Source organism: Anser anser (assembly GCF_964211835.1).
Source record: "Anser anser genome assembly, chromosome: 3".
NCBI classification, from domain to species: domain Eukaryota; kingdom Metazoa; phylum Chordata; class Aves; order Anseriformes; family Anatidae; genus Anser; species Anser anser.
Genome location: NC_139722.1, coordinates 82,208,616 through 82,231,948, shown reverse-complemented (window position 1 = coordinate 82,231,948; position 23,333 = coordinate 82,208,616). Strand labels below are relative to the sequence as shown.

Below are 23,333 nucleotides of genomic sequence, written 5' to 3'. Positions count from 1 at the left end.
GATCTAGAGATTGTCCTCCTACTCAACATCTGCTGAAGTTGATATCATTCAAAATGAGTAAATTATCTTGCCTCCTAGGAAGGATGACAGAAAGGGAGTGAGCCCATTTGACAAAGAAAATTATGAATATATTGAATCAGCACAGCCATTAGTTTAGAACTGACATAAATGGAGCAACCAGTTCCCTAAAGTATCCAATACCAAACAGCTACTAGGTTGACCGCAACTGGTAGTTAGTAATTTAAATTTGCATTCAATATTAACTCCATCTGTTACCTTCTAGGTTCAAAAAAATCCTGTTTTACTGATGCATATTCTCCTGCATTTTTGAACCTTGGAACTGAATCTAGTATTTAATAAATACATGCATATGTATCTATGATTCAAGCTGATGCTATAGCTCTAGGCTTGACATAAGAGTGAGTTGAGCTCTGGGTTCGCACAGGAGTTTTTGTCATATCACTATTTTAACGAAAATCCAGCATATAAGAGAAAATTTTAAACTGCTTAGATTAATGCACTGTGCAGCAGCTAAAGATGATAGACAAACACCTGTACATACTTGCCACAGACAGCAGTACAGAGTGATTGGCACACTAATTTTAGCTAGTTTTGGAAAAGTAAATGGACCTTGAATTTGACTATTTTTCAGTTACTCGTATTTTCCTTCAAGAATAATTTAAGCCTATTCTTAACAGCGATGTCTACAATTATAAAAAAATAAAAATAAAAAAATCCTACAGATTATCAGCTCTTCAAAATCTACAGTTCTTTGACTACTGAACGTCTATTTTTTGCCAAGGGTTTAGCTCTGTGGTAGCTTGTAAATATATTACACGAAGAGATATATGCACCTGATAAGAAATCTCAGACACATTTAAATGATGTTGGATACAGCAAGAAATACAGAAGCAAATATTCCTGCTATTCTCAATACACCTTTAAGAATTACTTACAATCTACTTCATTTACACATTACCTTTAATAGTTCTCATTCTCTTGATTTTCTAGAGTAATTTGTACTTGACTTAAAATATTCTACATAATGAAAAATATAATTTCTAGAATGCTTCTTGCTGAATCCTGATGTGTCAAAACCATGGGATTATTAATTGTATTTTCAACACCTTCCTTATTATGAGTGTCATTCGAAATGACAAGACTGCTTTTTTGTTTTGCTGCCTGTTGATTGTGTCTCCAGTGGTTCCTCCTATAGGCTGTATGGAATACTTGCATTAGGCGAGGAAACAGGCCAGATATAAATATCTGTCCCATGTATGTATATTACATTATGTAAGAGAAATATCCCAAATCTGCAAAAACAGGTAAACAGGTAGTCAGAAGTTAAGAAAATCAGGATTAAGAATGCATGCTTAGTTTTAAATGATTTCTTTTTTTTCTTGTAATGAAGTTATCAATTACAGCATCACACAATGTGAGCCTTCCTTTGCACCACCACCTACAAGAGGACAAGTACGAAATTATTAACTTTAAGTTTTTAATTTCTGTCTAAATTTGTCAGTTGACTTAAGACATTGTCCTGGTTCCGGTTAGGACAGAGTTAATTTTTCCTCATAGTAGCTGGTAGGGTGCTATGTTTTGGATTAGGATGAGAAGAGCGCTGATAACATGCTGATGTTTTAATTGTTGCAGAGCAGTGTTTACACCAGGCCAAGGACTTTTCGGCTTCTCGCTCTGTCCTGCCAGCGAGCAGGCTGGGGGTGCAGCAGGAGCTGGAAGGGGACAGACCCAGGACAGCTGACCCAAACTGGCCAAAGGGGTATTCCATACCATCTGACGTCATGCTAAACAATATATAGGGGTGGCTGGCCGGGGTGGGGGGCCGGCTGCTCGGGGATAGGCTGGGCATCGGTCAGCGGGTGGTGAGCAATTGCATTGTGCATCACTTGTTCTCTTACACATTATTATTATTAATACTATTATCATTATCACTATTATTATTATTATTGTTATTATTATATTCCTGTCTTAATAAACTGTCTTTATCTCAACTCACCGGCTTCACTTTCCCGTTTCTCTCCCCCATCCCAGAGAGGGAGGGGGGAGGGTGAGCGAACGGCTGTGTGGTGTTTAGCTGCCAGCCGGGTTAAACCACAACAGACATCCAAACTGTAGCTAAATTTAGCAATCTATCTCCACTGAAGTATTTAAGTATTCTGATTTTAATATTCATAGGGTATTTACTGTTTAAAAATCATGTTAAAATACCAGTGTTACTCCCAAGTTTTAATATTTGTTAAACTCATCAAACCTTTAAAAGTGCAATCACAGGTAGTTAATTTGACCTCTGGCTCCTTCATCCCCTTTACAGTTTACAAATATGTAGGAAGTAGATGTAGAAGACATATGGGACAGAGGTGGGAGAACTGGATAAAATTTATTTCATTGTTATTCATTCTCAAAATGGTTTGTCATTCCTAGCAAACGCTAAATTTACTATCTGTTTGTGCAGTAAAGTGGATCCAGCTCCTTTTCTCTTCTGAAATCCATAGCAAACAGGACTTCATTAGTTATAAGTCAACCCCAAAACCACAAAATACAAACAGTTTTCCTATCTGCTACCTGGATGGAAGCAGAAGTCCAGGATCAAGGTTTCTGGTTGTTATAAAACATTTTAAATGTTTTTAAGGATATTTCTGCTGTTTTGAGGTGCTGACATACTGGATCTGGAAAGCAAGTATTTGGTAACGTATAAAACAAGTAATTTAAATAAAATGTTATCTGAATGGAATCAAACAAAAACATTCTTTCATATCAGACAAAAACTCTGAACTCTTAGATTCTTATTGGACAAGAGATAAGTGTTAGTTTTTGTCTGAGTAAAAATTAGTACTTTGTCTTTTGCTTGTACTCACACTGAGATTGTTCTAAGAAGGAACTTAAGCACACAAAAATACATATGCATGAATATGAATGACTGTTATGGGGTGGGTGGGGTGTGCCCATGGTTGTATGTGCACTGCTCTGGCTTTTTTTGGACTGGAGTCATTTTCACCCAAAGCGTTTGACAAATTTCACAGATCTCTGAATGCAAAAAATTCTGGACACAGATTTTTATTTCTAGTAAATTTCAGGCAAACGCTTCAGAAGAATTGCAGCGCTCTGAAAAACTTTTTCTTAAACATTCATGTTTCCTCAGCCATAGTAGACTGGCTCACATAACCACTTGCAAAAACAAATGACAGAGCACTCTGGAATATTTCCAGAGTGTGGACTGAATTAATTTAAGAGATGAAAATAAATAAAACATGAGACAAGTTACTTTTAGTAACATAATAACAGGAAAACACCAAAGAATAGGAAGGATCTGTTCCTTTACTTCAGAAACAGTTCTCTTTTTGATGTAATATATTAAGCAAACAAACATGTTATTCATGCAATCAGAAAAATCAAGTACCACATGAAGGACATGCTTGGATCAAAGTTGCATTACGTACACCATAATAACATCATCTAATACTTAAAACTGTTTAAAATTGTACATCTTAACTTTTTTGGACTTGTATTTATTCACATGTATTCAGACAGTACTGCGCGTCAATATTAGGGCATTGTGAAGTTCAACAGTTTTTTGTGACTTATGAATACCTACTTTGAAATTTTCCTGTTAAATACAGTGAGAAGTACGTTCCCCTAATTACCTGCCTATGCTGATTCTGTCTTGACCTTGTGTCCTCACAATGAGAAGTCTGAGCCTAACCTATTCACAGTTTTGTATTTTGTCACCATCTATGTTATGTGGACAGGAGGTAAATGAAGGGTTATTGCTAAACTTCTACTGTATTTCAACTTTTCTTAGTTTCATCTAACTTCCATTTTTTAAAGCTGGAATTAAGTTTCACTGATATTTAGCATCTCAGTGTTGTGTCTAATATTTCTCAGTAGCAATGATGTATATATATGCAAACACCTGTACAAAAGCTTAGACCTTGGACTATCTGGAGTTGAAATCCTGCTTTCAGCCTGCCTCTGACAGGAACTCCTTCAGCCACACAACTCTCTCCAGCATGACTCAGTGACAAGCAGTAGTACCTGCACCTTGAGCTGGACCAACCCACCTTCCCAGCCTGCACAGATCTTGTTGCAAAGCATATCCCCAACATTATCTTGGACTTTGTGTCTCCTCGGCTTTACTGTCTTTCCTTTCCTCTATATTTCTGTTACTTATATTTTATTGTCACATAGAAACTTCCTTCTCTTACCTTAGAATTTGCCTCAGAGACATATCTGCTCTCCTGATCTCTCTTGCATTCATATTTATTTTCTCTCATTTTCTTCAAAGTACCTTCTCCATGTAGGGATGTATGAACTGGCACACAAGGTTGTAAACATAACACCAGAGAAAGTTGCACTGTGATAAACTCTCACAGACTATTAAGTTCTGTCAGAGACAAAGAAGCTGATTAGAATATATTTAGAAATCTGACACATTTCCCTGATTCATTAGTGGGTAATTTTTTCACTCAAAAGGTCCTGCTCTTAGGGCTGTTAAATTAGACCAGCTTGGTTTACCACAGGTTAACCCATTCATGTAGACCTATTCTGTACCCTTCTGGTCTTCACCCCATCACAGATTACTTTTCACCTTTAATACCCCGTTGTCAGCACAGTTCTGTTTTGTCTATGGTTGTTATCCCACCTTTGGTCTCTCACCTCTAATTTTGTGCTGTTTTCACTGGAGGTCTGTCCAGTTTCTTCTTAGACACTAACTAACCAATTGGATTCAAGCTCCATTTTTTTAATTTATTTATTTTTATGTTGAAATCTGTAGGGATTCCTCTTCACCAAACCACAGAACCGAATCAGCTTCTTCCAGCTGGACCTGTCTGTTGTCCTAGTACCTTCAGAAATGTACTTTGTTTAAATATCGCTCTCTCTGATGGTGCCCACAACACCATCTACTCCAGATTTTCATTCCCTTCTCATGCCAACTACTTCTTTAGTGTGGCCTTTAGAAACACTTTTCTGTCTTATTGTTACTTTAATTGGCAGGAAAAAAAAAAATCTCATTGTCTCCAACATTTTACATTGTATTTTTATCTGTTACCTTAGCCCCATCATCACAAAAAGATGTGTCCCCATCAAATTATGTACTGAAAGAAATTCTTAAATTTTACAATCACCAAAAGAAAATAGCAGACTAAGATATGTCTATGAGAAATAGACAAGCTAGACTCTTTTTTTTTTTTTTTTGCAGATTTTAAACTAAACAGCTTAATTTAAAATGTTTAGAAACTTGATTTTTATCTTGTTGCAACACATTGATGACTGCCAGGAAAGAGAATAGATGGAAAAATAATCAGCTGGACATACGGGTCAGAATATTTTGAATTTGAGTGATATCAAGCTCTATGTTTCATTAGCAATCAGAGTTGGGGGGGTGGGGGGAGGGCAGGGGGAGCAGTAGGGGGTTCTGACAGATGAATCTTGTGAATTTAGGCAAAGCAATTTAGGAGGCTGCTGTCCCATCTGTCCACCCCATCTTTCTGCCAAATACCACTGCAGTAACAGTAGCAGAAAAAGAGAACAGGTTCCCAGTTGACATGTGATCTTTAACCATCAGCAAGGCTGAGATCAGAGCAGTACAACAGATTAAATTTCAATAAGGAAGGCACACAAACACATTTGCTTCTTCCTTCCCTTCCAAAATGTCTGGTAAGCAGTGGTGAGGAGGAAGTTTACTAGAGGTAGAGGATTGTTTTAAGCCACCATAGCTGTCTGCTTTCCTGAACTTGACTTAAAATATCACGCCTTCCTTCTCTGTTCTCTGCTAGCCTCATAGCATCAGTATGTTGCCTGAGTCAGTAGCAGGGATGAGTACAACTAATGAGGAGACCATGCATGCAGTTTCCCAGAATTGTTCACAGTCTGCTGTCCACTGAGGGGAGAAAAAAAAATCTGTACTTAAACATTTTATTTAGCAAGATACAGCACTTTGTGTGCCAGCTTAGAGTGTATTCAGAGATATCTGACCTGGGATGACCCAGGCAAACCCACACCCTGGCTGAGTCACAGTGTACAGCAATGTGTTGTCAGCCTCCCCAAAGCAAGCAGATACAAGATGCAGTCACCACTAGACTATTAGTACATAAACTAATCATTTAAGTTGTATCTTTTACACTACTTTAAAATGGTAATGACTTGTACACAGCGCTAATTAAACCTAATTTCTTCATGTGTTTGCAGTCATTAGTCCTCATTGCTGTAGAATCCACTATTTATCTATTAAAACTCTTCTCTTTTTGCCATAGAGTAATTCCAGATGAAAGGTTAATTTTTGCATGTTTAAAGTTCAGAGAGGGAATGTAAGCACTGAAACACATTTCTGTACTGAGGCAGTGAAGAAATAGCAAATTTCGTTGCATAGCAATGTCCTTTACTCCTTAGACTAGGAATAATTTTATGAAATGAAATCCATTGTTCAAGTCATTCTTCTTAGATTATGTGACAAAAGCTCATCTGCACGCCCACAGAAGAGCAAAGAGACAACTGAAAAATTTATTGTACGTTAAAGATTTTGATATAGAGCAATCTCCTCCCTGCCCGACACTAATGTTCAGCTTTTTCTGTGGTCATTATTAACTCACTGAAAAGGATGTGGAAGGAGGGGGGCACCCAGGAAAACCTCAGGGGACACAGGTCCAGCCATTTCTGTGCCTTTTGACAGGGTGAAGTAACTAAACATCCACCACCAAAGGGATTCCTCTCACATAAAATTTCCTCTGGACATTGTGCTTCAGTTATTATATCCCTGGCTCAACAGATAATTAACTAACCCATTTTCAGTGAAACAGTTTCCACTCAAGATTTCTGCCTCCAAACTTATTTGTCTCAAATTCCTAGTCTGACACATCTCCTAGCACTACCAGTCACACTAGCTATAGAAGGTGTTGAATTACCCTAGCACAATTAAGACAAACTCATGGGTTGGTTGAACCTGGTAGAAGTACCTTGTGTGTTGTTGAGAGCCACAGGTTTCCCACACAGGGATGTAAGTGTGCGGGACAGACCAGTGAGCTGCATAGGGAAAGGTCCTTGGGTCCTGCAAACACCTGCAGGTTGGCTACTTGGAAGCCTTTGGATTGGGGCAGAATGTGGTGGATCTGACTTCCAAGAACAGGAACATTTAGACATATGTAAACCTGACTAGCCCTTCATTTAAGCCAGTGGAATAAGCAAATCACCGAGAATGTGAAAAGTGAACTGTCAAGGATAGTAAATGAAGGTATCTGATAAATGTAGTGTTGGAAGAAGCAAGTCATTGCTGCAAAAAGCAAGTCAAGCAATGTAGCTGGAAAGGGAAGTATAGAGTTGGTGCTGATTTTGAATAATGTGTTTCTTCTTCAAGCATGTGTCATTTTGAGAAACCAAAGGGCATGTTTACACTCAGTGTTCACCTTAGATTCATTTCCTTTGCATCACATGGTATTATCCTCATTCTACATACCTCCTCAAACAGGTTATGCAGTTCATATTATGAATTTGAAAACCAAAAGTAGATACTAATGTGTGTTAGATACAATTGCTGGAACTTCTTTTAAAAGCACTTCTGTTGGTTTTTGTTTGTTTTTACTTTTTTAAATTAGTAAAATAATGAACTTATGTAAAATTGCTTTCTTTTGCATTGACAAATTCAAAAGCTTTTTGATAAATGATGGAAGGGAATATTTATACTACTATTGCATTTCTCCTGTTATCCAGTGCTGTTTGCACTAAAGAGATTTTTATCTCTAGACATGCATATAACCTACTGTGTTTGATTTTCAGTGAGAAATTTAACATTACAAACAGTGTTTTGCATAAGGAATACTTAGCAACCATTTTACTTACATATAATCTAATGTATGGTGCCTGAAGATGTTGCAAGTGATTTCCTTGTATGCTTGCTCTGGTAGAAGATAGCAAAATGAAACACAGCAGTGTTAATAAAAAATACTGACAAATTAAAACCAGTCAAGCTGTCATGCTGTGACATTTCTTGTTGGGAAACAAAACATTTTCTTGACAAGGCATATGAGCTTTGACTCCTTTTATTTATCCACTTCTCCGCTAGTACCCATCAATTTTTATGTTTCTATATTACCTATGTGAAAAATGTTCTGACAAATTACAGTTTAAAAAAAAATAAAAATCCCCCTGCAAAGCATTCTGAATCATCACCTTTGCGTAGAAACTGATGAATGTCATTACATTGGTTCTGTGAAATGGGGTTTAAGACACTTAGCACATAGCAAAGATGTTAAATGGTGGATGGGAATCTATTGTACAACATAACTACATTTCTTATGAGCTTCTGGAATACAGTTAAAGAACCACAAATAAGACAAATCTTGTCTCTGTCCATAATTCACACAGAAGTTAAAAATGAACCATTTTGAGATTTCAAAACAGTCTACATTCAATATTTGTGGTGTCTGATTTTTTTTGTCAACTAAATGAGAGGAAGAGGTTATTTTGATGCAGTATTCTGCTTGGATTTGTAACAATGAAATTTAAATATTCACCAAGATTGAAACCAACACAATTCCAAATACTCACTATCCCTGTCCAAAGTTTTAGAGTTTTCTCAGTTATTGTTCCAATTAAAAAAGTAGGGGGGAGGAGGAGCACATGGGTTAGTGGACTTCCTTAAATGTTGATAACAATAAAGCTAGAATTTTTTTTTTAATAGTTCATCTAGAAAAAAAAAAAGCATTAAGGAAGATATAACAGACTACCAATGGAAGACTTCAATCTGGTGTACAAAGTATCCCTGAATTCCGAGTGAAAATGAATTCGGGTTGATTTTGAAAAAAAAATTAAAAAATAAGTTTTACCTGGATGAAAAAATGCAAGACAAAAACGCAAAGCAAACCTTTTTGAAAATGTTAGAATATACCATCTTGGAATACCATCTTGGTTGTTTGAACTGGAAATCTTATATTTCAGTTTAAATTAAACTTGTTCCTTCAAAATATTAACCTAAATAAAAATGATGAAAGAATTTCATAAAGCAAAGTAAAACAACCTGTATGTAGTCAAGCAGGTTATATCTACTTTTTCCCTAAGCAGCTGTTTCTTATTTTTCATTTTCAAAAGTCATGCTGTTCAAATAGAAGTAATATATTTCTACAGCCTCTGATTCAATCATCTAGAAAAAAAAAAAAAAAGTAGTACATGCATCTCAGAGTGACAGGTAGATAGAAATATTACAGTAAATTTCAGTATTCTGATACATTATGATCAGGCTTAAATAGCTGGTAATAGTAAACCATTATCACAATTTCAGTGTTTTTGGATTTCTAGTAAAAAAAAAAAAAAAGAAAGCCAGCATTGACAGTTTTACTTTGTTGTTCTTCAAAAACCAGATATCATCATTACAATCTACAACTTTAAAAGGCCAACTATAGCACATCAGTGACATCTTATTTCCTTCATCTTATGAATGTGCAGATTAGAAATCTGCACACAACACCAATAGGTACCCAAATGTCTCAACAGGAAAACATCTTTTTTTTTTTTTTTTAGGAAGCCTCAAGTAAATCAGTAGGCATTCTACAGAATATATGTCACTTGAATAGTGTTTTCAGTTGAGATTTTGCTCAGATAAAAATGCTAGTTTTGTAGTCATTCTGCATAAAATTGCATATCTTACAGCTAAGAAAGTTTTCTCAAGTGTCAGCTTTCTAAATTAGCTTTTACCTCTTCCTTTTAAAAACAGTTCTTAAGTGTTACTAAGGGCACACAAGTCTGAGTGCCCAATTTTTGAAGAGTTAGAGTGTAGGAACCAAGTGTAAGGCAACTACAGGAGTGAAGGAAGCCCCATACTCGAGGGATGTAGAAGAGAAGAGACAATTTACATGCTGGAAACAAAATGAGAACTCTTTTCTCCACTGCAGCCTCTTCAACACTGTTACACATTCTATTGCCTAGGAACCACAAAAAGCAGTCCAGCCCTTTTCTCATTCACTTAATTCATGTCATCTACTGTTCACAACACTGTTAGATACCCACTTGTTCCCACCAAGTCCCCTCAGCTCTCCTCTCATTGTTTTACAAACAGAAAACTGAAGTCTAAATTGACAAAACTGAACATCATGTACACTTCTGCAGATCTTTGGGGTTTCTGTGACTGCTGAGAAAACAGTTTTGTAGTAGCAACAGAAAAATACAGCAAACTACCTTTTTCCTATAATCCCTGTGCAATAGAGAAAATTATCTTTGAATCTCAAATTTAAAAAAAATAAATAAAAAAAATAAAAAGAACCTGGATAGACCATAAACTTAAAGTACCTCCTTTCTACCTAAAACATGCTTTACTACTCAAGTGTACATTTATAAGAATATCAGTTCATTTAGTGTCAGAAAGACTAGTTTTGATTGTGTTTTGGCTAAAGTCTCTCCTTCAGACATGTATATCCTCTAAATATCTCCTTATAAGTTAGTGGAGCAACTTAGAATTTTTCAAACAATATAAAAGGGTTGGATACTCCTGAAAGTTTTAACATCAAGAAATATTTTAATATAGCATAGAATTTTTTTCAGTGTTCTTATTTCTTGAATTAGCACCCTCAGTAAGGGTCCTAACATGGTCCCCATAAAAACATTGGTATTGGTAAGACATCTTCATTTTCCAAAGCGGAACAGTAAATAACTAGTAACAAGATCAGTATAACTACATAAATATGAAGCAGTCATTCAACTTAAACCCAAGGAAAGAAAGTTCTATATCCTTCTAGCAGAGAAAAGCTCTGATTTCCATTGTCTTTCAATAGGTATATGTTGAACATCATTTGGCCACCAGTTCTCAGAACCCGTTTTCTGTGTATAAAGAGAACACAAAGCATTATCAATAGATTTATAGAGCTCCCGGACATTTCATGTCTTAAACTTGCATGTACCTGCAGAAAAGCTCAGGGTCCATTGGTCTAACAGAAATACACTTCACTTCTGAGAAGTCAATTTCCAGTCTAACTTTTCTTCTAAAACACACCATATCCTCTGAATTTCTCTAGAAAAAGAAAAGGATAATGGAGCTATATTTAAAATCCCTTATGGTTCCAGATTTTTTTTTAAACAAACCATGATTATACCACAGGTGATATTAGAATATTTTTAGTGCGTTGGTGACTATGTCATACTGTCTCTGCCAGCTGAACTCTGATCATTTCATTAAAATTTGACTCTTGCCCATAATTCCTTCCTTTTCTTCTTGGGTTATTTATTAATAAATGTCCCAATATCTGTTGTCTTCAGGGATAATACAGACATAGAATCACTACTACGGCTGAGGTGGAAACAAGATCAAATTTAGCCTGTCAGCTGGCAAAACTGTGTTTCAAGTCAGGTCTGAATTAGATCTAAAGCTTTTACTGTAAGTCACAAAGGGAACACTTATCTTTAAAAATAGCAAACCTTTTGACTGGGTGTGTTTCAAATAAGCCATATTTTAGTCACAAGACACTGAAAAATTATTTATTTTCTACTTTAAACACATCTAAGTCTAACTCAGATGTGGAAAAAAGTTTAAGAAATATGAGTAACTTTTCTTTTTTAGATCTTGGGTCATGAGTGTTAGAGAAGAGTGTAGGAATAAATTTAGAAAAGAACACAAACCTACTTATTATATTGGTTTAGACATTTAAAATAATAATAAAATAGCTAAAGATAAATGAACACATTTGGATCATTTGTTTTTCCTTAACAGCTCACATTTTTCTGCATTGGTATTCCAGTTGACATTTTTGTATTCTTAGGTTCATCAAAAGCAGGCCATCTTCCATTTCTTATCCTAAAGCACAATCCAATAATGCATCCATCAATTAAGATGTATTTTTTTCATTCTTAGTCCTCCAGCTCTAGAGACAGTGAAACATTCTCAAAGAGTCCTTTGAAATGAAAGCAGTGTTTTGTTCCACTTTCCTTTGGCGTTTCTTATTTGCACCCACCCAACTGTCTTTCCACTTTGATCAAACATCTTCAGATCACTGTTGAAAGTATTAGGGAGGACATCAAAAATCTTACAAAACTTGGTACAATGACATCTACTGTGATTCACAAAACCACAGGTTCAGCAGTGTCACAGTTGGAAACCGAATCGGCCATACTTTACTCCCATGTCCAGGCACTTATCAGTGATTTAATTATGTTTGGTCATTTTCAGAGAATGGACGTCAAGATGACTGGAACTTTAAGTTGAATGGAATGATGATTCTTCATCTAGACACTTTTCTATGGTTAAATGTAATTGCTGACTAATACTACAGTCTTCCAAAACTTTGGTAGTTAAACTTTGGAGATGAAGAATATTAGTCTTCTTTCCTACACGACATTATTATTCCTCTCATAGGCACATTATAGATGTACACACATATACGTGTATATGATTTTATGTACTACAGCAGATGAGTACAGTAGGAATGGGGAGTGAATACATTTATTTCCTGCGCAGAAATTCATGAAAAACTTGCAATTAAAGAAATAAAAAACATTTCTAAAAAAGGCAGTTTAGAATTCATTACAGTATTCATAAATTCTATCAGTGAGGTTCCCACAAGGGCTTATGTACTACTTGAAGTTTATTAATTGGTTAAAGGTTATTAGTTTTGCAAGGTGTAAAGCCATGTTGCATTCTGTTTAAAGGTCTCTGAGCTTGTCTAAGTACTCCTGTGATTTATTTGACAAAACAGCAAGTGTTCTCATACAACTTGAAGAGGTCTAGATTTTGACCAAGAGACACTCCACTGAATTAATTACTGTATGTATATTAAGATCACAGTAAAACATTTGTGATAAAATTTAAGATATACAATTCCCTCCTTCCTTGTTTTTAGAAACCATCCTATGTTTCAATGCAAAAAAACCATACTTTTTTCTAATAATTATTATGCCGTTTTTTTCCCCTGAGAATTAATGCACCTTTCCATCCTGTTTTTGGAGTTTTGATTATACTTGTTTTGTGAGAAAAGTCATAGGATATACACCTCAAAGTTCTGACTAGAAAAGTGCAACAGCGATGGAATCAGAACTGGCTTCAACATGTCTGCCAGGTTAAACAAAAACATTACTGTCCCATTGTACCATCCTCCTTGCAACATCACAGCTGAAGAATAAACCTGCTCAGGAGATTTGCAAAGGCATGACTTATTGCCAGATTAAATAAATAAATAAATAAATAAAAACAAATATGTCATGAACCATGTTCTAAAACAACCAAAAACATCCCCAACTTCTGTAAAGTCTATTCCAACAAAACCATATTAAAATCTGTTGTAATTCACAATACAGCACTTTTATTTGGCTGTAATTTTGTTCTGAGGAACACAGTAAACAACAGTCTTCTAACCAGCAAAGCATTTTCACTGAGTTTAAACTAGAAATGATAACTCCAGCTTGAAAAAAGGACTTGTATATTAGACAAACTTCTCACACAATGAGATGTCATTTCCTTGACTAAATTTATTTCTAAAAGTATCAGTAGTATCTGTCACTTAGATAGGTTGGTTGGTCAAACATTCATAGAAACTTTGCAGTAATCTTGAACTCTGTAAGCCTTTCAAATTTTCAGTGGCTCAGCAACTGAATTCAGATTTGGTTGTGGCACTCACTGAATTCTTACTGAAAGGGGCTAGAGAAATCATGCTATTGGAAAAGTTTCATTATTCATCTTAAACTTTGCAAATTATCATTTTTAAATACATTTAATAAAAAAATATTAATGATTTCATTTCTACATCTGTTTTTGCATCCAAATCACCAGTTTTCACACAATATATTGGCCATATTTTTAATTCTAAAATAAACTTATCTGAGAATATTTGTGTATTTACAACCACAAAATAATAGTTATGTAGAATATCATTAATAAATTGACAATATGCAATAGATTATTGATGTACATAGAAAAGTAACTCAATATTTTACAATAAAATATTTTAACTCCATAAGAACTTATATGCCATTCTGTTAGAGCTGAAAGGATTTTATTTCAAATTAGGTATTCATATAAAAGAGCATTAGAATAGAAAATGACAGTCCTGTAGACCTGGATGGCGTATTTCTAAGTTTCTGAAAGAGACTGATGTTTAGAAAGATTGATGATAGACTTATACTGGAAAACTGTGTATGGTCAAGCATGTAGCAGTTTATATTAATAAATTTGTTTTTAATTTGATTATAATTTTACTGCAATTTAGTCATTATCTTTGACTTCCATTCGATGGAGTCTGAATTTGTCTGACATTTTTCAGGATAAAAACTACACAGAAAATAATGGTGTGACAAACTATGTATTTTGTGTTACATTAAAAATAGAAACAAATAACAGTTCTTATAATAACTTAACTGCTGCCTTAAAGGGTGGTTTTCTTGCTCATACTTGTTAGGAGAGCCACTTTACAATCCTGTACCAGGTAAATGTGTTTTTAAGTACCCAAAAGATTTTTTCAAATATGCTTACTTTATTAGTTTGCAACATCGAAGTAATCTAAGACCTGTGCATCAGTACTTAGACCTCTCTACATTCAATCACAACTTCTGGGAGAGCATTCAATTTGATAGAAAAAAAAAAAAATTCTACCCAAAAGTGAGCAGTGGTGAAGCTGGTCTTTCATGTCAATACATTTTCTCCTGTGAAGGAGGAAATGCATTGTACATGCATATTCTTTCCTTTGACGTGGATTGTTCTTAAACCATCCTAAGCCTTTCTGCCCCAAAACGGTCACTTAGAAAATAAATAAATAAAAGGAAAACAAAAAGACAAAAAAAGTTAAAGTATCTAACAAAAATAGAAAAGCTTGTCTTGTTTCTGAAAAGATTTATACTACAAGAAGACAATGTTTTACAAGGCTGTTTAAATACTTACCCTAAAGCAACATCATCCCATTGTAAAACAGCATAGGCTTATAAACCATAAATTAGTGGGTAACAAGTGTCTGAACTCTGATTTGTAGAAAGCAGAGGTTATAACAATATATGCAATTTTGCAGTATATAAGCTACTGTTCTAAAATTGCAGACATTATCCTGAGAAGTGTCAGAACATGGAAAATTCACTATATACCTAACATTTAGGTGATAAAACTGAGTTCTTATTTGATGCAAACTAATGAAAACACTTCTACAGTTGGGGGTGAAAATTTAGCCTTTTCCATACCTATTGAAATGATAGTTTGGATTCCAGAGATTTGTGTTATTTTTAACCACAAGCTATGCTCCCCATAAAACAAAGCATAGGGTATCTCCCTCCCTATTCTAAATAAATAAATAATCCCTAGTTTCTGGAAAAAAAAAAAAAAAAGTTTTATACAGATTTCTGACAATGTAATCTTATTCAAAGTTATTCCAGACAAGAACACCAGCTAAAATGTTGTGCAGCTGTGCTCCCAATATTTTCCACTTTTATTGGTCTCCTAAAACTTTCTGCTTAGAAATTACCTCATGCAAGTTAATAGCTCCACTGATATCATTCTATATCTAGAAAGTTAGACATGCCTATAATTTGATTTAAAGCTGAAACAAGTATTTGACAAGACCAAGACTCAAGACATACAACTCCAGTGAATTACTAAACCTCCCTATTTCTAAATGAGCTTGTCTGAATGCTTAGATAAGGATGAATTTCAGAGTAAACATTCTTTCCAAAAAAAGTATACTTTAAAGTATACTTTTGCAATTGAATGATGAAAAGCTCATAAGGAAAAACAAACAAACAAAAACAGACCACAGTTCACAATAGTTTTGGCTGGCTGCCATTTACTTTCTCCTTATGTCCTGCAGGTGACAGCAGACTTGTAGACAAACTGAACAGGCAGGCTGAGATACTTCTCTAGTTGGTCTCATTGTCTTCTATTACCTCTGGTGGAGCAGAAGATAAAGAATCACTCTCTGTAGCACTGGTGTCACAGCTGACTGTGGCTCAACAAAAAAGCCTCTTGCACAGGTCCCTTGTGATACTGAATGAGAAGTGTGACACCATACCTGGAGGACTCTATCAGCCACACTTCTCATTCAGTGCATCGTCTTAACTTGCAATATTTTGTAGAACTGTGAAGAGCCAAACTTACAGCATATGATGTTTTTCCATATTAAAATGCAAAATATAGCTTTTAAATTAGAGATGAAAGAAAGTTGATGAAGAAAATTGATGAAACATATATGATTAAGTAAAAAGGGGAAAGGAATAGAAAGTGGTTGTAGTGTCCAGGAGACCCAACTTCTTTCCCTAGTTTCTGACTATAAAACTCATCATCAGGTTCTCTGGAACATGATATAACAGAGAATATTTCAGAAAGAACATTATCATTTTCTGTTGCAGAGAGCAACTATAATTTTCAATGTCAGTGGGAGATAAACATTATTTAAAAGAAAAATATGTCATGCAGACTGATTCCATGTCATTTTCTATCTCTCTTTCTCCTTTTGGCTCTTCTTTTCCTATGTAAGGTCTCCTACATTTTGTACCAGACCATAGATCAGACCACAGATCATTCTGGATTCCAGAAAACAAACAAACAAATATCTTTCAGGAACTGCCTTTCAAGATTTGTGAATGTCATTGTCTCCAAATAACCTCTGTAGGAGTCAAGCACCACATTTGTTGTCAGATGTTCTTCTAGGCATATTTGTTCATTTTGTGATGCAACACGGTTAAAGTAAGCAAGAAAAATTACAGTCAAACACCAAACATCTTCTAAATTTTCAAGTAATAGAGCTCTCAGCAGTTTCTGAGTCTTAATGAACCTCAGTATCAACACCTTTGTCTCCATAATCATTGAATGGTTTGGGTTGGAAGGGACCTTAAAGATGATCTAATTCCAACCCTCCTGCCATAGGCAGGGACACCTCCCACCAGGCCAGGTTGTCCAGGGTCCCATCCAACCTGGCCTTGAACACTTTCAGGGATGGGGCATCCCCAGCTTTTCCAGGCTACCTGTGCCAATACCCCACCACCCTCATAGTAAAGGGTTTCTTTCTTATACCTAATCTAAGTCGCCCCTCTTTTAGTTTAGAAACATTGCTCCTCATCCTACCAATACACTCTCTGATAAAGTGTTGCCTCTCCAGCTTTCTCATATGTCCCTTTTAGGTACTGGAAAGATGCTATAAAGTATCCCCAGAGCCTTCTCTTCTCCAGGCTGAACAACCCCAAAAACAATAGTTGGAGGGGATCTGAGACAATATTTACAGAGAGAAAGACTGTACTTCATTAAACTGAAGAAATAATAAAACTGTCCTCTGTTATTGTTCTACTATTCCATATTGTACTAATTCTCCTGTTCAGCTATAGTTTGGTTGCCTTGTCTTCCCTACTTGAATCTGACATTGCTTTTTCTCTGTAGCACAGGGCTTTAACTATATACTCAGAGTGCTCACTATCAGAAATATTTGCAATGGAGATATATTGAATATATAGTTGTGCACACATATGTTTATCTTCATAAATCCTTTTGGACTACCCCACAGATCCACATACAAATAATTGCTTCCAAATATTTACTCAACATTCACTGACCTTCCACTCAGTAATGTGAGACTTAAAACATAAAAGAAAACAAACACCACATTCTATACCTGTCCCGTGCGCCACTATATCTTGCTCTATACTCACCACTGTATCTTCTGGTCTATAGCCAAATAGAGATCTACAAGGCAGTAACTTTAAATAGAGTCCTCAGTGATTTGATGAGGTGAACTATTCACTGCATGAAGATGTTTGTCATTAGAAATTTACTGAGTACAAGTGATCCCACAAAATGGGGAAGTACTTCATTATTCACACCTGTTCTCTCACTTCTGTGAGCAGAGATACCTAAACAGTAGAGTTTTTCTTTCATAGACATAAGTGCTTGAAGATTAGAACTTTGCCTTTACTAATCACCCACACCTCCTCATTACTTGGAAGACAGAGGACATGGTGGCCCATCTCAACATAGAGAGAGGAAATAATAGGCCATTTCCTTTGGTTACATACAGAGCATAGAGTAATTGGAGTCTGACTTCAGATGCCTTAATAATGTGTTTAAATTAGACAGAATGAGACTGGGCCATAAGGTCTTGGTTTGTTGTTGTGTGTCCAGAAGTACTGCAACCATGCAGATACAGCAACAAGCATGCCCCTGCCTACAGGCACTTACAGCAAAGGTGCAGAAACACCTTCAAGAACCATCTGTACAAATGCAAACAACTTAGCCGTGTCCCCTACAACAAGCTGCAGGAAAATAGCAAATTCACCAGGTGTTTTTAATTGCTAGTAAACATCTGATAATTATTCGATCAAATGAGGCACAAGATCTATATCAAATAGTAGCTTATGAATTGAAAAACAAACAAAAAAATGGCCATTTTACCCCTGTAATTTGTATTTTTTTTTTAAAGTCTAAAACTTTTTTTTTTTCTTTTCATTTTGCAGTCACAAATAAGATCTTGGGAGAGATTTGCTTCCTTCTACTTTTTTAGCAATGACATACTGTCCAATTCCTTTATCAGTCTGAATAGTCTTATCCACCGTCTTCAAGAAATATGAGTGATACAATGCCACAGATTCTGATTTCTGATATTTAAAGATATCTTCTAAAAAATAAAAATAAAAAATACTTAACCGGTCATTATATAAAAATCTACTTAATCAACTAAATGCTTATAAAACCATACTACTTGCCTTGTGATTTTTTTGTTTGCTTGTTTTTTTTTTTTTTTTTTTTGGTTGGTTGGTTGGTTGGTTGGCTGGCTGGTTGGTTGGTTGGTTAGTTTGGTTTAGTTTTTGCCCTTCATATGTTCTCCCCGTGAGATACATGCTTAGAGATATCAGTCAGAAGCAAAGAAGGAAGGTTCATTTAAAGCCTAATAACTACTGCTCCATAAGATGCCTTATCTCTACACAGTTGCTCTAGATGGAAAGAAGATGTAAGGCAGTTAATCTATAATAAGTATATTAGAGTAATTATTCCTTTATAGCTATTTAATATTCCCATAAATACAGTCTTCTAGCTTCTAGCTTTTACAAGGTTTCAAAACACCTTTATTCATGTTATTTGTCCTCCTTGTCTCTTTTATATGTATGGAAGTTACCCACATGAACAGGTGAGAACTCCTGCACTGTCTCTGCAAAGGCACTGAGGCTACAGCATACCTCCCTGTTCAAATGATAAAAAATAGAGCTTTTTCAGAATTTGGTCCATTTCTGCAGGAATTGTTATGTCCTCTTATCTTATTGGTTTTAATTTTAAATAAGTAATGAAATAAGTAGTCTTGCTCATATTTTTCCTTTTTTGAAAGGACATTTACAGTTGATGGATTTTGTTGTCAGCTCTACCAATTCATTTTGAGATGTTAAAAGTAGTGATATATTATTACTATATACAACAGATTCTGATAACTGTAATCATTCTATTTCATCAGTGGAGTTCATTTTCACTGTTAGTATTGTACCTCTAGTTCTACATCTAAGTATCAATGAATCCATTTAACTTCCTTTACATAGGTAATTCTCCTAACTGAGGAACTAAAACTCAGTTTAAGAAAGGGCTTCAGAGACAGCAAGATTTGAGACCGTGTAATATTCCATATCTGTTTCTGAACCTTTTCTTCTCTCATCTTAGCTTCTAAAAGATGTGATAAGAATGAGTAACTTACATTCAACACTCATGTAAATTTTCTGTGAATAAATTGGAATTGTGCGGAAACCGGCCACACAATCCTGTGAGATTTATTAATGATCAATTACTCTCAATAAAATAGTATTCCTTGGGAAAGTATCACTGTGAAGACTACATAATGATCTTACTTATAAAGCTAGAAGAAAAATATTCAAGCTCATGTGGGTTTTATTTTCAGATACATTTATTCAGTTTAAAAGCCAGTTAAAAGTCATGAGTGAATATAAGAAAACAGGTGTGAATTCATCCAGTCTACTTATAGACTAATTCTATTCAAAAATTCCTAACATAAAGTATCAGACAAGCCCATGGCTAAAATACGGGGGACATCGCATGGGAAATTTTTTTGTGTGTGTATTCTTTTTTCCAAAGTGCTTAGCATAAGCCTAGGTTTCCACTGATTTGAACATATCCTCAGAGTTAAGCTCTTGCTGAAGTGTTTCCCTGAATTGAAGCCAAATTGAGGGATATAAAAAACTATTAAAGTGGGAAACTCACAGTAATTTGAAATCCATCTAGCATGTGCTCCTGGAGATTTTGTGAAGCTTTGGTTTAATACCTGTGTAGTTCTGACACTAGTATGGTAGCACCACAGAATAAACCTGTGAAAGGTAGGAAAATTAAAGTCTAAGACATGGATCCAGCAATTGAACTATGGTTTATTTCATGCCCCTCAAAAGCCAAATCTAATTTACATGGGCTAGAAAAATAAGAATAGAATGAATAAAAAGTTGAATATGAGACAAAAAGCATCAGAAAATGAGAGTATATACCAATGATGTTATAATACAAGAAATCCCAGCTTCTTTAAAATGAATATTTTTCTTTGTTTCATGGAACAAGTCATCTAACAAAGAAGAACCTAGTTGTGTCATAAACGATGGCTGATTTTTAAATATGTGTGAATTTATGTTAGTTTATAATAATCTTGGTTATGTGGCCTACCTTTTCATTCAAAATATTCAATTCTATCTGCTAGGACAGCTGCTGTGATTTGAAATGGTGTCTGTCCAATCTGAAAAGATTGAAACAAAAAGAAGTGACATACATCTTCAGCCACTTTGATACTTACTTAAAAGAAATTTTTCTTTCAAAACAATATGTTGTCATAATGCAGCTTCACAGTAGGCCAGACATCGTAGACGGCAGACATGCTAAATATAATGGCTAGTCTGTGAAGCTTGTGTTTATAATTTAATATCAAGATTTTACTTAAGTAGCTGGTCAGCTGCCACAATTAAAGTTTTATAATCTATTTCAATTCCATCCTCATTACTTACTTGCTGCTTTCTGAAAGTTTCATCTCACATAGCAGAATTTCACAAATTCAGTTTCTTCTGAAAGATTGGAGCTACACTCCAAAGTTGAAACTAAAACTTGTAAAGCCTTAAAGGACCCTCTAAATGCTCAATAGTTTCTTTCTCAGAAAGCAACCAAAGCAGAGCAGTTGTGTTTCATCGTGGGTATCATAAATTTAGTTCAGTGAATTATTATTCTGTGCTTCACAGGGATTTAGAAACACTCCAGTCATCTTTACATAGCCCAGTGCAAAATAATTAAATAAATAATTTTTTTAAAATGTATTTCCTTACTTTCAAGATGATGGTAGACATCATGATGATAGTGGAACAGAAACATGTAAAAAGACTAAGGTAAGAAGGTTGTGAAAATGAGTAGGTGATGAGTAGGTGAACAAGAGCTAGAAATGGCATGGTATTTTCCCTCTTTTTAAGGGGCTAAGAAGACATTTGGGGAGAACCTCCTTTTTTTTTTTTTTTTTTTTTTTTTTTTCAGCTTTAGCATCTCTGGTTGTACTTCTGCCTCACTGTTGCATTGTTGCAACACTTAACCTTACTGCATTCTTCTATGAATTAGGAAAAACCCTAGTGATAATGGGCAGAAGATAAGCTATTTCTCATGCAAATACAAACACTATAATCTACCAGTGCTGTCTGTGCCACCAAATTTGGACTGCTATGTGACAAGCCCTGTGGAGCACCAGTTGCTGCTTGCGACACAGACTCAGAGTCCAACCTCCACTGCCCTGGCATGCAGCAGTCATTAGCTGCACTCACGGCAGCACCCATGGCTGTGTCATCTTCATAGCAACACTGTACAAAATACTCCAGGAGAGGAAAAAAAGCCACATCAAGAACCCAAACGCAGCCATATGATTTTAACACTACCTAACATACACAGGTAAGTGTGAACTGTGCGGGTAAATGAGCTACCACTGGGACTGTCTGAGACCTTTAGAGTCTATCTGTAAATGGGACTGGAGGCACAGATATGAAGTTAGTTTCTCTTATCTTTGTAAATTACCTCTGTATGCAAAATTCAGCATCACAATTATTCTCAGTAACAATGCTTTTACCCAGCTTGGAGGAGCTTATTTTGTTCCAGAAAACTACTCAAACATGATGCAAAGGAATAAGCATAAAGGAACATATCCCACTTTGATTTGAATAGGTATCAACCCCAAGTTAAAAAAAAAAAAAAAAAAAACAAACACCTTTGACTGCAGAATAGTTATTGTAATAGTAAAAGACTGTTCCATACTGATAGCAATTTATACAAGATTGCTATACACCCTACAGCAATTTTCTTCTTCCTTTAGCTGAAACAGTGCACAATTTTTTAGAACTCCATGCATATAGAGTCCAGCTCAAAAAAAATATAAGGGATAGTAATAGTTTACAATTATTTTAAACATAAAAAATACCTTCCTCACCACATACTTTCATCAAAATATTTACAGATTTTTTTCTTGACCACAAAGCTAGTCTTTTCTGCACATTGACTGTATTCAAAAAGGCTTTAAGGCCATGTCACTTCCTGCAAATAAATTAAATTCATGAGCAAGCCAAAGAAATGATTAGCATGAAATAAATATCGTGCTGTTCTCTTGATTATAGGGAAATCTGAGAGAATTCATTTGAAAAGTCTCTCTGTGGGATACAGCAGGGGAGCTCAGCATCAAAAATATGTTGAATAGCAGTAAAACAAGATTCTTTTTTGTTCCCCCTAAATATATATCATACCTCCAAAATATATAAGTTTCTCTATCCCTTTTGGTAAGGCATTAAGAATATGTTACTGTACTGTTAAAATAATAATAATAAATGCATGAAAAAAAATCTAAAAGAAAATATTGTCTTCCTTTGCCCCCCTTTCTCTCTTGCATATTTTGACTAACCTAATTTAACATCTGTAATTTATGAGCTTACAGCTTACACCTAAAAATGGAAATCAAGATGAAAAAGCTCCATGTGTCAAAGGTGAGCTACACTGTACTGGTGCAGATTTATTCCTCTTCAGCCTTAGAACCACTGAACTCTCTCCATGAACAGTTGTATTTCTGTTTTAATCAGAAAATGACCCAGAAGCAGATTCAGGGGCTCTGTGGCGTTCCAGGTCTGGTTTAGGTTATTCGAATATTCTTGCTGAGCATGATAGCATGCCTCTGGGATAGAGGAGTACAGACACATAAAAACTTCCAGAGCTCCTGCTGAGCCAGTGTTGGGCCTGGAATAAACACCAAAAATTGTTGCCTGCCACAAGAGCTTGGTTTTTTTATAATTACTTAGTCTGTAAGAGAATTTGTAAGAAAAACATCATAAGGTCCTCTGCAGTATCCTTTCTTTTTCATTTTGTATTATCTTCCTCATAGTCTTTATTG

General features: G+C 35.3%; 1 protein-coding gene across 5 annotated transcripts in view; it reads right to left on the bottom strand.

Moving 5' to 3' along the window:
* Positions 1–23,333, bottom strand: part of LOC310897290 (uncharacterized protein) — a 65,458-nt gene that overhangs the window by 17,930 nt on the left and 24,195 nt on the right. Inside the window, exons 5-8 of one of the 5 annotated variants that reach the window (XM_083830730.1) lie at positions 10,902–11,011; positions 7,852–7,909; positions 4,224–4,402; positions 1,187–1,313 (exon numbers count right to left, since the gene is read on the bottom strand). In XM_083830730.1, the coding sequence (XP_083686856.1) occupies positions 4,298–4,402; positions 7,852–7,909; positions 10,902–11,011 (273 nt within the window). In that variant the 3' untranslated portion in view covers positions 1,187–1,313; positions 4,224–4,297. Of the gene's footprint in view, positions 1–1,186; positions 1,314–2,953; positions 4,403–5,565; positions 5,900–7,851; positions 7,910–9,333; positions 10,822–10,901; positions 11,012–23,333 lie in introns of those variants that run through there. The other 4 variants (XM_083830729.1, XM_083830731.1, XM_083830728.1 and 1 more) reach the window with 4 other exon arrangements.